This window comes from Macaca thibetana, chromosome 2 (assembly GCF_024542745.1).
Source record: "Macaca thibetana thibetana isolate TM-01 chromosome 2, ASM2454274v1, whole genome shotgun sequence".
In the NCBI taxonomy this organism is placed as follows: Eukaryota; Metazoa; Chordata; class Mammalia; order Primates; family Cercopithecidae; genus Macaca; species Macaca thibetana.
In genome coordinates this window covers 10980539-10995168 of record NC_065579.1, presented here as the reverse complement: position 1 = coordinate 10995168, position 14630 = coordinate 10980539, and the positions used below count along the sequence as shown (strand labels likewise).

Sequence of the window (14630 nt, the reverse complement as noted above, 5' to 3'; positions counted from 1 at the left end):
TGACTCGGGGAGTTAGAAGAGCAGGGAGTCAAACCTGGCTTTCCTTGCAGAGACTTGAGCAAAATCACTTGTACCTGTTTCCTTTTTAGTAAATTCGGTGCAATAATCCCTACTCTTCCTATTCCATAAGAATCAAATGAATGAATAGATTAAAAACTGCTGTAAAATTTGTGTTTCTACACAGTAAATACAAAGGAGAAATAACCCCCAGCTTTTGAATAGTGTTTTGGAAGCACTTTTTTACAAATTGCCAGAAAAAACTGAGTAACATTAGCAAGGCCATACACAGCTAATCAGTGGTAGGGTCAGAGTTGATGAGAAAAGTGACATTCATTGAGCATCTGATGATACCAGGCAGACACTTTTTTTTTTTTGAGACGGAGTCTCTCTGTCCCCCAGGCTGGAGTGCAGTGGCCGGATCTCAGCTCACCGCAAGCTCCACCTCCCGGGTTCACGCCATTCTCCTGCCTTAGCCTCTCGAGTAGCTGGGACTACAGGCACCCGCCACCTCGCCCGGCTAGTTTTTTTGTATTTTTAGTAGAGACGGGGTTTCACCGTGTTAGCCAGGATGGTCTTGATCTCCTGACCTCATGATCAGCCCGTCTCGGCCTCCCAAAGTGCTGGGATTACAGGCTTGAGCCACCGCGCCCGGCCCAGGCAGACACTTTTATTACTCATCCCATTGCCTTCATTACCACTATAATGTACTTATGAGCTAATTAGAGATGTGTTAGACATATGCCATTGAAGCATTTACTTCATTTGGCATTCACAGTAAGCCTATGAAATAAACATCATTATTATCTCCATTTTACAGGTGGAGAAGAAAATCTTGGCAAGGTTAAGCAAACGCTCCCGTAAGAAGTGGAGGCAAGACTTGACCATGGGTCTGAATGACTCCAAAGTTTGAGCTCCCAACTGCTGAGCACAACTGCGCTTGCAGTACTGATTCCTCTCAGACCCTTCTGTCACTCAAATCCTCCCACAACCTGTGAGGAAGACATTGTATTCATTAGGAACTCTTTCTTTCAAATGATGACAAAACCAGTGCTGAGGGAGATCAAGGAGCTTCACCAAGATTCCTCACTCAGATGGTGGCAGAAACAGAATTTAATCCTCAATGTGTTAATCCTCTCTCCATCACTGTCTCTGTGCTCTTCCCACACCCATTCTTACAACTCTTTAAGCTCTGTCTCAAACTTTAGACCAGCATTTTCAGCTGTATTCAAAACTCAATGCACTTCAGTGCACTCTATATCTTTCCAAATCTACGCATCTTCACGTTCCTGATCTCAATTTCTGGGTTAGTAGCCAATAAGTTGTCCTAACTAGAGCTTAAAGCATCTGATTCCTCCTTTTTCCTCTCCCATATGCAGCCAGTTCCTGTGGGGTTTACCTCTGCACATCCTACCTGCTCTTCCATAGCTGTCCAAGAAGCCTGTGGGCTTTCTTGAAGTATACTACGCTCCACATAGTCATATCCAATCTATTTAGCACAGCCACCTAAATGGCCTCATTCAGCGGCTCCAGTTTCTTTTCACTTTACCAGTCCTTGATGCCCCTTATGTAGCTCCAGATTAACCTTGCTCAAGCATACCCATGATTGTGTCACATCCCCGAACCTCACTGCCCCCTCCCTCCGTGACATCACAGCTTCTAATTGGAGGTCCTAGACTCAAATGCTAAAAGATGCCAGGCAGAAAACATGAGTGAAACAAGCTGCTATGAATTCTTTAGACAGAAATACACACTTTGCATGTTAAATACAGAGGGATATTCTTCACTCTGCAAAGAGATTTTTCCTGAAACACATGTCTTTCTCAGGAACTTTCAACTTTCCTATTTTTGATAGAGACACTGGGGAAAAATGTGTCACTTTCTTTACTGTAAAAGAAGCAATGGTGCCACGAAGAGGCCAGAAAGCATTAGTATGGGGGAGTTATGGGGAATGGTGGGGACTCTACCCACAGGGCCACCTCTTCCTGGCGCTGGCTGGCTGTTGGAAGGCAGGAAGCTGCAAGATTTGCCAGATTTTCTAATATTCCAAGATAATTTGGAAATGTAGACTGTTGTGTGAGATTGGAAATTTTATGTTGTCGTAATTCTTTCTTCTTCTTTTTTTACTCCCCACCCCGGCCCCAAATCATAGTATAAATTAGTATTAGGCTGGCTAACAAAATTCATTGGTGAAATTAATTCAACCTTTGACCACTTTTTTGCGATTTTGGGAGCACATGCTTAAACCCAAATTTACCAAACATTTCTCAGTTCACCCTCAGATAATCTTTCTGGGTTTTACCTCTCCCCAAAGCATGCCAACTCTGATTATTCTCAGTTTTGCATCATTCCCATCCTCTTCAACCTCCCTGCTTTGATGGTAGCTCTGCTAAGAAATCCTACTTAGGGAACTGTACTGCCAAATTATTATTTACCCCTCAAGACTAATCTCAGACATCAAGTATTTCCAAAGCTCTCCCTGGCCATCTAGAAATGACCACTCCCAAATGTATATACTGACTGATACCCCTTGTGTTACTTTGTCTGGCTTTATTATGCACTTATTTCATCACATTCTATGGAACTCTGAATTCCTTGAGGTCTTTACAGTTCATTTTACTGTGAAGAATTCTTTTTACTGATCTTTGCACACCCAGTCTTTGGCATAGTCTCAAGTTTATGGTAGATTTTCAATAGGATTACTGTGCTTCATTCCATAGACAATGGGGAGGCATTGAAAGATTTTTAGAGTAGCATAATCAAAGCTATGTTCGATGAAGATCCTTCTGGATACTCATAGAAGGTAGGCTAGATGGGGAGAGGCTGACATCTGGTAGACATATAGAAGGCTATTACAATAGACTAGTTGAGAGGAATAAGAATTGGAACTAAGGAACTAACGGTGGAAAGGCGGGAAGAAATATCAAATACATCGAGGATATAGGGTTAAAAGGAAAACAGTGGCATTGCATTACATAAACATGCCACAGATGCTATTGAAATATTACACATGGTGACATAAAGAGAAAAAAAGAGAGTATCCAAATGCAGGTAATTTATGCTTCCTTTTACAGTGAATAGATGCCATGAAATGAACTTGAAATTGGAATGTGTAATCTGCTGTTCTCTTGGTGGTTCTGGTTTCTAACTATCTAAACTCTCTCCATAACCATGGCTTCACAGTTTCTTTGTAAGCACCTCTGGTGCTCAACCAAAGAAACTTTAATTTCTTGCTTTTCTGGAAAAAAAATTCTTTTCTGGACATCTAAAAGATAATGCTTTACAATATTTAAGGGATTTTTTTAATGGTAAGTTTGACTATAGACAATATTTGTCTTATATTACAACATAAAAACCTAGTCATTCATAAGATGGGACTTCGCTATTTTTTAATCTGTTAAATAACTCTGTTAAATAACTAGAAGAAAAGACTGAGAATCTTAAGATGTAAATTCTGATACAAGCGTGATGTTGGCCAATGAATTGCCCTTCCCTGGGCTTTGGACATGATGATCATGGGGTTGGATCATGATTTCTAAGGTCTTAGATGCACAGAGTATCAAGGCAAAGTAGACCTTAGAGACCATCTGGTTTTACCCTTTGTATTTGACAGAGGAGGAAACAGAGTTCCTTCTAGGTGTAGTCATCTGCCCAAGGTTAGTTAGTATAGAATGACACCCAGGACCCAGGCTGCCTGACTCTGACCAGCATCTGTGCTTTGCCTCTTGCCTGCAGCATTAACCAGCCTGGATTCGTATGCCTCATCCGTGCACTACAGGAATCTAAACATTGCAGCAACATTTCCAGGAAGCAGATGCTGCTGTGCAGATGTGCATGAGTCTTGAAGACCAAGAACTGTGGGAAATCAGGCAGGAGAGGGATTTTCATAAATGTGAGCATCCGGACCACAGACTTGGGGGTCCTGCTCTTCTACAGGCTACTGATGAGCAGTATCAGCAGTTCCATCATCATTGCCCTGATGGGCCTGGGTGGGAAGGGCAGTTTGTGGGGTTGGGCTGGCTGGAAAATGTTCCTGTGAGTTGGAAGGTTTCTTAAACCCACTCCTATATAGGCCTGGGAGGAGAATTTAGTCATAGAGCAAAAATGCCTTAAAACAGGGAATTTTATCCTGCCAAAGGCAAGTCAGTGTTATTTTAAGTTGCTTTGTAAAGGACAGTGTTGGCATGATATGTTTACAAGTTCTGTGATGACATACCACCAAGGCATCCCCAACAGGCTGCAGGCTCCTACTGGAGTGCTTGCAGCTATGCAACATTGAGACGCAGCTGCTGTAAACATAAGATTTCTGTTTTCTGGTGTTATCCTGACTATGATAAGGAGGGTTTGATGGGGTCGTCTTAGAAGTTCTGGCGAGGAAGATTGGGATTATAATTCCAGAATTGAAAGGACCATGGGGATCATCTCACTCCACCCTCTCACTGAACAGAGGAAAAAACAGAATTTTGGAGAGGGATATGGATTTACCCGGGGGCCACGTGGCGTATTTGCGCTTTTATTTAGACGGAAAGGGAAGAGTTTCTCTTCCATTTATGGCCAGAAAAAGCATATATGATAGGGGCTAGCATTGGCCAGGCAATTAGAAAAAGTCAGTGGGTTTCAACTAAGTGTGGAAGACTTCTGGGTCTGGGATTTCAGAGGCAGAATGCTCACCCTCTCTCTGAACTCTGACCTCCTCTCTGTCCAATAGGAACGTGACCAGAGCAGCAAGATTCAAGTCACAATCCCTCAAGGTGCTTCAGGGTAACCAAGGAGGATGAGCAAGCAGGGCCACCTACAGCTAGAGCAGCTCACTTCTGTCTCTTCTCTATGTTAGGCCTAACTGAAGATTTTCAAGAAGAAAATGTGGGCTGGGTGTGGTGGCTCACATCTCTGTAATCCCACTTTGGGAGGCCGAAGTGGGAGGATCATGAGGTCAGGAGGTGGAGACCATCCTGGCCAACATGGTGAAACCCCGTCTCTACTAAAACACAAAAAATTAGCCGGACATGGTGGCATGTGCCTGTAGTCCCAGCTGCTCAGGAGGCTGAGACAGGGGAATCTCTTGAACCCGGGAGGTGGAGGTTGCAGTGAGCCGAGATCGCGCCACTGCACTCCAGCCTGGCAACAGAGCAAGACTCTGTCTTGAAAGAAAAAAAAAAAAAAGAAAATGTGTACTGGGGAGAACATATTTGAAAACCACAACTTAAGATCAGATGCGTCCCCGAGGGCCCCTGCAGCCTGACATTCTGTGAGTTCTCAGTTCTAGGAGGGCAACTCACTGGTTGTGTGTCGGCAGGGGCACGGGGTGGTCTCCACATGAGCACCAGTAGTCAGCCAACCAGCACGCAGCGCCCTGCAGAGGTGAGGCCTGCTGGTGCCCCACGGCTGTTGGAACCTCTGCAGGAGGCTAATGCTGACATTTGGGTGGCTTTCTGGAAGACAGTCAGCTGTGCAAGCGCAAGTGGAGAAATCTGTCTCACCTCCTGCCGCTACCATGTTACTCTCTTCTTTCAAAGGAACTGGAAAAATGTCCCAACTCACAGATGCAAGGACCTTAGGGCACTTCAGGTAGGCAGCTCAGTCCCTAAGCTGTCTCAAGTAGACTACTTCTCTGTTATGCCCAGAGGTCTTCTGTCTAATTTTGGAGCAGAGAGGATGCTGTAAAATAATATTTTTCTCCACTCCATGTCATTTGGGGAGTTAGTGACAGATCTGAGACCAGAAAAGGAATTTTCTGAATTTCATGTAAGAGCCCAGGACCATACTGCCTCTTCCAGAGGGCCCATGTCCATCTACTTGTGGTTTCAGGAAGGAGTCTCACCACTCTAGATAGAAACCATCAACCAGTTTCCAAAATATTCTGTAGCCTAGAAAGCCAAGCTTTGGATAGACGTCTATTCCAGTATCTTTAATTCAGTGTTAGAAGAGGTCTTCAGATTTTATTATTGCTCTTGAAAAGTAGCATCGGTTTTTCCCCATTAACAAAATGCTGCTTTATGTCAGCTGCTTCATCTGCCTTCCTGGGAGGCTCCACTTATTTGGAGCAAAGAAAAGAGCTAAACCCTCTTTTCTGTGTTTATCACCTTGATAAAGGAGATCTAACAAGGTTAAATTTGTCTTCTGTCTGAAAAAGAATCAAACTTAAGAGAAAGAATTGCTCAATGAATATGAAGTTAAGAGTCAAACCTTAAGGAGGAGAGGGGGCAAATTATGAGAAGAGGTCATTGCTACAACTGAGGAAAAATATTCTATAATTTCTGTGATCTTGAGTCTCAGGTACCAATAAAAGCTATTGGCACTGATAAAATTTCTAGATGGTTAACGTATTTGAAAGTGGAGAAAAATATAGTTAGAAAGTTCATATCAAGCCTTGTCTAAATCCATGGAACTTATTGTCATATTAAACCAAGGTTTGATAATTTTTCTTCCAGTTAAGACCACTCCAATCAAAATATTAAAGAATGTCATGATTTTGTGACCAACATTAGTTGGGGGAATGGGCTGGGAAATTCCACTTAGCCTGAAGACCCACACCTATAATCTATCTTATCCTGGAGTTTAACTCTGGTTAACCCTTTTATCCTGAAAGGCATAACTAACCTTTTCATCAGAAAGTTCAGTTTAGGATGATACATACTCATAGCCTCAGTGAAGACCTCTTGGTTGATCCTTGTGACCCTGAGAAATTAGTTCTATTTTTAATGAATTTATAGAAATTGCATCTAGATTACCAATCTACATTGTCTCTTAGAGCAACCAGTTCCACCTTTTGTCATTCTTTATCAGTTAGTCTTTTATTGCTATCACTGTTTTCTATCTTGTGCAATGGCTATTTTCAAGGCTCACCTTTCTTTCTAAGGGACCAGATCTTTTGTGTCCTAATATTTCCACTGTCCCTAGCACAGGGCATTCTAAGAGGCATCATCCCATACAGCAGTGGTTCTGGGACATTTAACAATATCTGGACACATTTATGATTGCCATAACTGGTTGGGAGGGGGGTGCTGCTACTGGCACCTAGTTAGGATAGAAGCTAGGGGTGCTGCTAAAAATCCCACAATGCTCAAGACAGCTTTTCTCAGCAAATCACCTGGTTCAAAATATCAGTAGTGCTGAGGTTAAAAATCCCTACCATGGAACACCAATTTTGGAAAATTTTTAGATGCAGAGACCTATTGTAAATGGGACATTGCAAGCAGACCCAACATATACAATGACAACACTCTACATATAAAATAAGTGGAAGCACAGTGCCTTTATATGCCCCTGCTGTATCCTAGGCTCAGTGGAGAATAGCTTGGGAGTTGTTTGGTGTAGACAAAAGAGCATGTGTTTCAAAAACACAAGGCATGGGTTTGAGAGCTTAATCCGTCACTTACCAGATGTACAACCTTGGGTGAGTTGCTTAACCTTCCTGGATTTATTTCTTTACGTGTGAAATGGGATCATAGCTCCTGTCTCAAAATTGTTTTAAAGTTTGAATGAGATCATTATAAAAGCACCTTGTGAACTCACTTCTCTGTTGTTGACTAAATATTCTGATTAATACAAGGTTAATTCATGTTGAATTACTGGTTATGGAATAATGAGTGTACAATAATACTAAAAATGTCTAAATGCTCTAGCGTTGTTTGATGAGAACCTCTTCCAGGAAGCTGGAGAGAGCTTAGAAGGTAGGTTCTTAGGTCTCCACATCTTTTTTAACTAGATATAATTGCAATAGACTTGATCCCTTAGAAATATTCTGACCTTTTTCAGCCGCACTTTAAAAGAAGAACAGCTTCTCACCCATGGAAATTTTTTTTTGTGGGGGGTTCTCTAAATTCCAGGGTATATTGTTTTGATGCGGTCCTGCTCTTCCCCCATATTTACTTTTTACATCTACTTCTGATAGTGACCCTCTCCTCCCTACCCATGCTTTTTGCTGATAAAATGCAAACTCCTTGGCATGACATTCAAGGCCCTTAAGAATGTCCCCTCCACGCACCCTTCCTACTTCATCTCCGACTCTTTACCACTGTATACTCTGCACTTCCCATATACTTGATCATTATTTGGGAAATTGGACACTGCTTTGTAATGCCTCAACTTTGGGCATAATTATGGTTCTGTTTCCATGATTACCGCTTACTCCGAGGTCTCTGCCCTTTTCTGCTCACTGAATTAAAGGTGACCTTGGAACAGAGACTGGTAGAATCATTAAAGGCTTTGAGAACAGGAAGAAAGAAGGGATGTTGTGTTGGGCTGAGTCATACTCCATCAGCTTCAGTTTCCTTCATGGACCTTTCTAGTTCTACCCATCAGCTTGCACTTAACTTTCCACCTTGACATGAATTCCTACCATAGTGATGTTGTGTGTCTCTCTCACTATATGCCACCCTGGAAGGGTCTAGTTTCATACTGCCTTGTCTAAATCCCAGCAGAGAGCCAGGCCCAGTTAGGGGACATCAGGAGTCTCACCTTCACATAGTCATATTCACAAAGGTAGGAGGATTCCAAGTTGAAATGCATGAAGTAAAGCTTGATCCGAAACCCGTCTGGGACAGTGATATTCCAAGTCACCTCCGAATCACTGGGATAGGAGTCTGGATAACCAGGCGACTGGATCTGGCCAAACATATCGTTCAGCTCCACGGTGTGGGCTGAAGCCTTTGACAGGGAGAAGCACAGAGCATGATAGAGAAGCAGCCACCTGAAAGACATGAATGTAGGTCTACTTACATTTATAAACACAGGCCCCCGCCATTCATCTCAATCACAGCCAGGAGAACAAGATCTCAGCATGTCTCTCTCTCTGGCGTGCTGTAATTACCTTTCCCCTTCTGACCTTCCTCCTCGGTCTGTATTATGGGAAAATGGTAACTAGATAATTTCTAACATTTCTTCTGGTTTTGCTCATTCAAAGCTCTGATAATAGTGTTAAATTTAAACTCCTAGAAAGTATCACATTTGGGAGTCTGACACTTCCATTTTACTGTCGAAAATGTAACTTTCATAATTAGGTAAAAGTTGATATTTCTTCAGCTTGGCTTAATTTAAGAATCATAAACTCTCGATTCTCTTTTCTAAAAAGTAAATGATAATAACATGGTAATACTGGGATGAGGCTTAAATGCATTGATGGAATCTGTAGTACCTTAAACAGATTTAACACGTTGAAATGGTATTTCACCACAAACTCAGTCAAAGTATGCAAAATCTTTAATAAAGAAGGAATAAGCAAAGCAAGTTTTCTTCCTCTTAGTAAAAGGATTGAAAACCTACAACTTATTCCTGTAGGAATCAGAGATAATGGACTAATAAAGAGTTGCAAAAGAGGCAAGGAAAATTCAATAAAACTTACAGAGCACATCACCATGGCTGACGCAATAACGAGGCAGAATGACCAAGGCTGGTCAAAGCCCTCCTGGTCAGTCAGTATTCACTACACCAGGCCTCTGTCAAACAGACTGATTCCCCTGTGAGGTCTGGTGACCTTGAACTTAGTGGTGCTGAAGCTGCCTCATCACTCCTCTCCTTATCATTTCCTGCTCTTGTTTCTGATTTCTGTTCATGGTATTACCATCAACTAGTTCCCTGGCCTGAACTTTAACCGTTCATCTTTTCATTTACCCCAGAGTCAATAGTTACCACGTCCTACTTATTCTGCTTCCTATGTTTTGGAAATCCGTCTCTCCTCCTCTCCAGTTAATTACATAGTTTACATTTTCTTATACAACTTATTGCTGTAGCATCCTAACAGATATCCCCGACCCAACCACCAACAGTCTTCTGCCAAAGCTGATTTTTTAAAACAGAGGTGACCATGCTGTTCTACTGTGTCTGCTGGGTAAAGTGTCTGCTTCTGGGATGGCTGTTGAGGCACTTTTGATCTGGCTGATCTGTCCTTCCCATCTCATCTCAGTAGCCAGCCCTGTGATCCCCCAGTTATTCTGGGGCCATGCCATGCCCTTCCATTCCAGCCTCATTGCATGTGCCCTGTTCACTCCTCACCTACTTATCCTCCACCGTCTTGCTTGTCCTCCACCATCCAGCTCAGAGCTTCCCAGCTATGGAGTATCCTTTCACTCCTCCACAAGCCACGGCACCCTGCACATTTCTCTATTATTGCACTACATTGCACTACTTTAGTCACACCCTCTGGAGTGAAATGTACTTGGATTTAAGTCCCAATTCTTCCACTTACTGACTGTGAAAACTTGGGCAACAAGTCTCCCTGAGCCCCAGTTTCCTCCGATATAAAATGGAGATTATAATATCTAATTCATAAGGCTCCTATGAGCATGAAAGATGATGCATATAAAGGTCCTAGTATAGAGTCTGATTTATAACAGATTATAAATGAATGAATCCATGAAAGTGGGGCCTGAGTCTTAGATAGCCTAAAAAGTCAATGCTGGGAAACCATACCAGCATCTTCAGATTAACAGTGATATATTTGGTAATCAGGTGTCACGTTAATATTTATATAACGTGTAAATAGGTAAGTACAAAAAGTCTGAAAGGATATACACCAAGGTATTAACAGTAGTTATCTCTGAAATGGGAATATAAGTATTTCTATTTTTATGCATATAAAATGTTTACATTTGTCAAGAAGGACCATGTACTATTCTTTCAAGAAAAAGAAAGTAAATTTATTTAATTTTTTTCAAGGTCCCTACAGTAGCAATATGTGACATTCTATGAAGAAAACAAAATATCTTAATCCCATAGCCAATGTCAATATTTTCTTAAACCAATCTGTGGAAGGAGGGCCTCAGAGGCAGAAGGAAGGGAAGGCATATGTCCAAGTTAACCTGCGAATTAGTTGGAAAGCTGAGTCAAAAAACCAGTTGGCAGGGCCCAAGCATCCCATTTTCAAGTGAGGAAATGAACCAATGTTAACAGGGCTGGAGTTCAGGCCTCCTGAGGAGGGGAGAGCACTGGCCCTGGGTCAGAAGAGCTAGATTCAGCTCCAGCTTTGACTTTATTTGTCCTGTCCATTTTAGGAGGTCATGGGAGGTCTTGTTTCCTCATCCATTAAGTGGTAATAATAATGACTTCCCACAGCACTGCTATCAGAGTAAAGGAGGATGGGGAAGTATTTTGTTAACTGTCTAGCCCTAACCAAACATTAGTTATGATTATTCCATCGCGCTACTTCCCGAAAAGCAAGAGTCAGGAATGAGCTTTGGTTCCTAAACCGGACTTCCCTATAATATTGACACCCAAATTATGCAAGGCTGAAAGGTCAACTTCCTCCATGTCTGCTTTTTCCAGACCACATTGAGGAGACACTGAACCTCCTGAGGCCAGTTCTGTCAAGGACTGGCAGCAGAGAGCCCTGTCTAGCCCAGAAACCCGGTGCCATGTGTGGTAGGCAACTGGTCAGCGTGGGAGGAAGGCCCAGGAAGCGTTCCCTTCTACTTTGTTTGCATCTCAAAACGGTTTCAAACATATGAAACAAATATCTCCCTTCATGTAATGGGCTTGAGCATATGTTTGCCTGCTCGCGTTAGGGGCTGTAAATTGAAGAATATAAGTGGCAGCTTTCATTCCTCGTCACACTCTCTGAATGTTTTTGGCTTCTTATATACCAGGCACCGGCTGTATAGTTTCTGACACCTGCTATCTATCCTCCGGCTAATCAAAAAGTTTAGCTACATTGCTGAAATGTCAAAAGTAATATACAGAGCTGAGATTTTATAGGTCCCACTGTAGGAACAGGCTAGCAGGACTCTGTAAAAATGCCTGCATATATCTTGATCGTGGCATGAATGACGCTTGCTCTCTTTTCCATACACTCTCCGTACACGCCCCTTGTTTCAACCCACACCACACCAAGACTCCATTTTTGAACTGAAGAGTTGGAAGGGACTGCATGGATCCCTTACAGAGCACCCTAATTTGACAGATGATGAAAAGGAGACCCCAAGAGATGTCACATCATGCTCAATACCATATGGTGAATAACTTCAACAGAAGAAGGGAATAATAAGAGCTCACAGAAGAAGCTGGGTCCGTGCCCATATCATGCCCAGGCATCTGGCCAAAGCAATTAATTCTGTGAAAAATAATTTAAAAATCCATGGCTTTATGTGAAAAATTTAAAAATATTAATGCCAAAGTGTCTCCCCAGGAGATTCTGGTTTAATTGGTCTGGGGTGAGGCCTGAGCACTGGCATGTTCTAAGGCACCACAGATTGTTCTAATGTACAGTCAGAATTACGAGCCATCAGTTTAGAATAATATGCTTGGCTGAAAGTCTAGTGGAATATAGTAGAAAAAATCCTGAACTTGGAGCTCGAAGACCTAAATTTGAATTTACACCTTTTCATGATCATCAGTGTGGTCTGGGCAAGTTGCTTCACTGCGTTTATACCCACCACTTATCCATAAATCCTTACTTCATCCGGAATCTGAAAACCAGATGAGACAGTGCTCTTGAAAGTGCTCTGCAAACACTGAAACACTGTATCCATGTGAGACAAGACCTGCTGGAGACTTTTCTAGTGGAGCGCTTTTCTCGTAGTTGCTTGGCTATTCAAAAATTGAATTCAATTCAACAAATAGGTACTGAATGGCTAGTAGGAAATAGACATTATGTTAGGTGCTGGCCATACAAACACGAAGACATAGATCATGTAACTTAAGGAGCACTGAGATTTGTAAGGGGAGGTGGACATTTAAACAAGGACATACTACAAGGACAATAAGAGATGCAGCTTTAAGGGACAGAGACAGAACAAAGGACAAAGGAGGGGTTGCTCACTCTGGAAGATGGTGGTCAGGAGAGAGAGAGATATTTGTGCCAGCTTGAACAATCAGGTCTTCTAGGTGGAAAATAAAGAAGAAGGTTGCTCCAAGTTTAGAGATGAGCATATGCAATGATACAGAACTATCTCTTAGCCAAGTAGTTTGATATGGGCTGGGGCACTGAATGGTAGGGTGGGATTCAGACCAGATCACTGACAGATAAATGAGATGATCATTCAACATAGATTGACATAAATTCCTTTTTTTTTTTTTTGGAGAAAGAAAAATGATGTTTAATGGCAGGTTTAAAATTACAATGGATTTAAAAAGAACAGAATTATTGCACTAACTTTTTAAAGACCTGGTTATCTCTCTGAACCACAGGTAATTGGAGTTCAAAGAGTTAACAGAGTCTGAAGCCTCTCATTGGTCTCAGACCCAGAAAAGTTGCTAGGTTACTTTGCAGAAGAGAAACAAATAAAAACACTTTCCCAACTGAAAAGAAAATTATAGTAAAAGAGGTATTTAGGGACTTTGCACATCTGCAGAGCATTGTGTGTGTATGTGTGTGTGTGTGTGTGTGTGTGTGTGTGTGTTTAACAGCATTAACACGTAAGTAATAAAAATAACTAGGGTGGCTGGGTTTTCAGACTTGCGGGAAAAAACTTGTATGAAAGGTCTGGTAAGGAGTGTCAAGTATAATGAGGAATAAGAAAGGTTAAAGAGTTTAAAACCAATTAGAATGTGAAGTTCTCGATTTCAGAACTCTAAAATCCTTTATTTATTTATTTTTTTAAGGGTGATATCTCTTTAAGAGCCATTTGGTGTACTTCATAGCCTGATTCATGCCACCAGCTGCCTCTGATTTCAATGAGAAATGCGGAAAATTTGTAGGGAACTGTAAAATGGGGACAGATTTTTAGTTTTCTAAATTGAGGTTTAACTGGCAAACTTGTAAAGGTTGAAGAAACCACAGAGTCAAGCTATGGGAAGCTGGTTTCTTTTCTGGTCAGAACGAATAAACACACAAACACATATCTAACTCACAAAGTGTTGGAAGAGAGAAAGCAATGCTCTTTCCAGAGGAGGAACACGGAAAAATCAGCCTTGTGGGTGAGCAGGAGAAGAGTCACATTCGCCAGCAGGCAGCACCCTGCGCAGGCAGTGGGAGAAATCCGAGCTTCAGCAGCGCCCGAAGCAGGATTTACACAGTCTCCCGTTTCAAGTTTTAGGTCTCCCGGAGTCCTGGGGAAGGCACCTAGCCCACCCACAGCTCCCTTCTCAGAGCCCCAAGAATTGCTGAGAACCCCCCTCTCTACCACAGGCAGGACACACAGGTGAGTCTGTCCAGTGGCAAGGTCAGACCCTCCCTGCTATTTGACAGCGGGTCCCCAAAAGGGAACTGTGCCCTCTCCTCCCCTGGCACGTACCTCATTTTCCTGCCTTGGGTGCTCCCGGCTGCCCGGCCTTGGTCCTCCCAGCTTGACTTGCCTGTGAGCTCGTGCCCGGTGTGGTGTCCGCGATGCCTTATCTTTGTTCTGAGGTCCCTGTGTGTCTCTGGAATTGGCTGGCATTCTCCATTCAGGTCACGCCTTCCCCTGCCTGCAACAGATCCCCTCTCCCCCTCTCTCCCTCTGGCTTTTCCTCTCTCCTCTCTCTCTGCTTTGACTTGCTCTTGCACTCCCAGGAACCTGACAACAAAACGTGTCTTCTTCCCGAAAAGATCTGCTCCTTCCGTTCCCTCCTTTATCCCGTGTGACCGACTTCAGCCCTTGAGAGAAAATAACTGAGGGGCTCAAGCAGGTATTTGTATCACTCCGTGTGTGTGTGTGTGTGTGTGTGTGTGTGTGTGGAGAATGAGAGTGAAAGGGGACAAAGTCTAATTTCTCTTTAGT

The 14630-nt window shown here is 42.6% G+C and overlaps 1 protein-coding gene across 2 annotated transcripts in view; it reads right to left on the bottom strand.

Moving 5' to 3' along the window:
- MASP1 (MBL associated serine protease 1) overlaps positions 1-14269 on the bottom strand; it is a 74964-nt gene extending 60695 nt beyond the window's left edge. For both annotated transcript variants that reach the window (XM_050776477.1, XM_050776489.1), the window contains exons 1-2: positions 14166-14269; positions 8458-8689 (exon numbers count right to left, since the gene is read on the bottom strand). In XM_050776477.1, the coding sequence (XP_050632434.1) occupies positions 8458-8689; positions 14166-14170 (237 nt within the window). In that variant the 5' untranslated portion in view covers positions 14171-14269. The remainder of the gene's footprint in view (positions 1-8457; positions 8690-14165) is intronic.
- Positions 14270-14630: the final 361 nt, after the last annotated feature.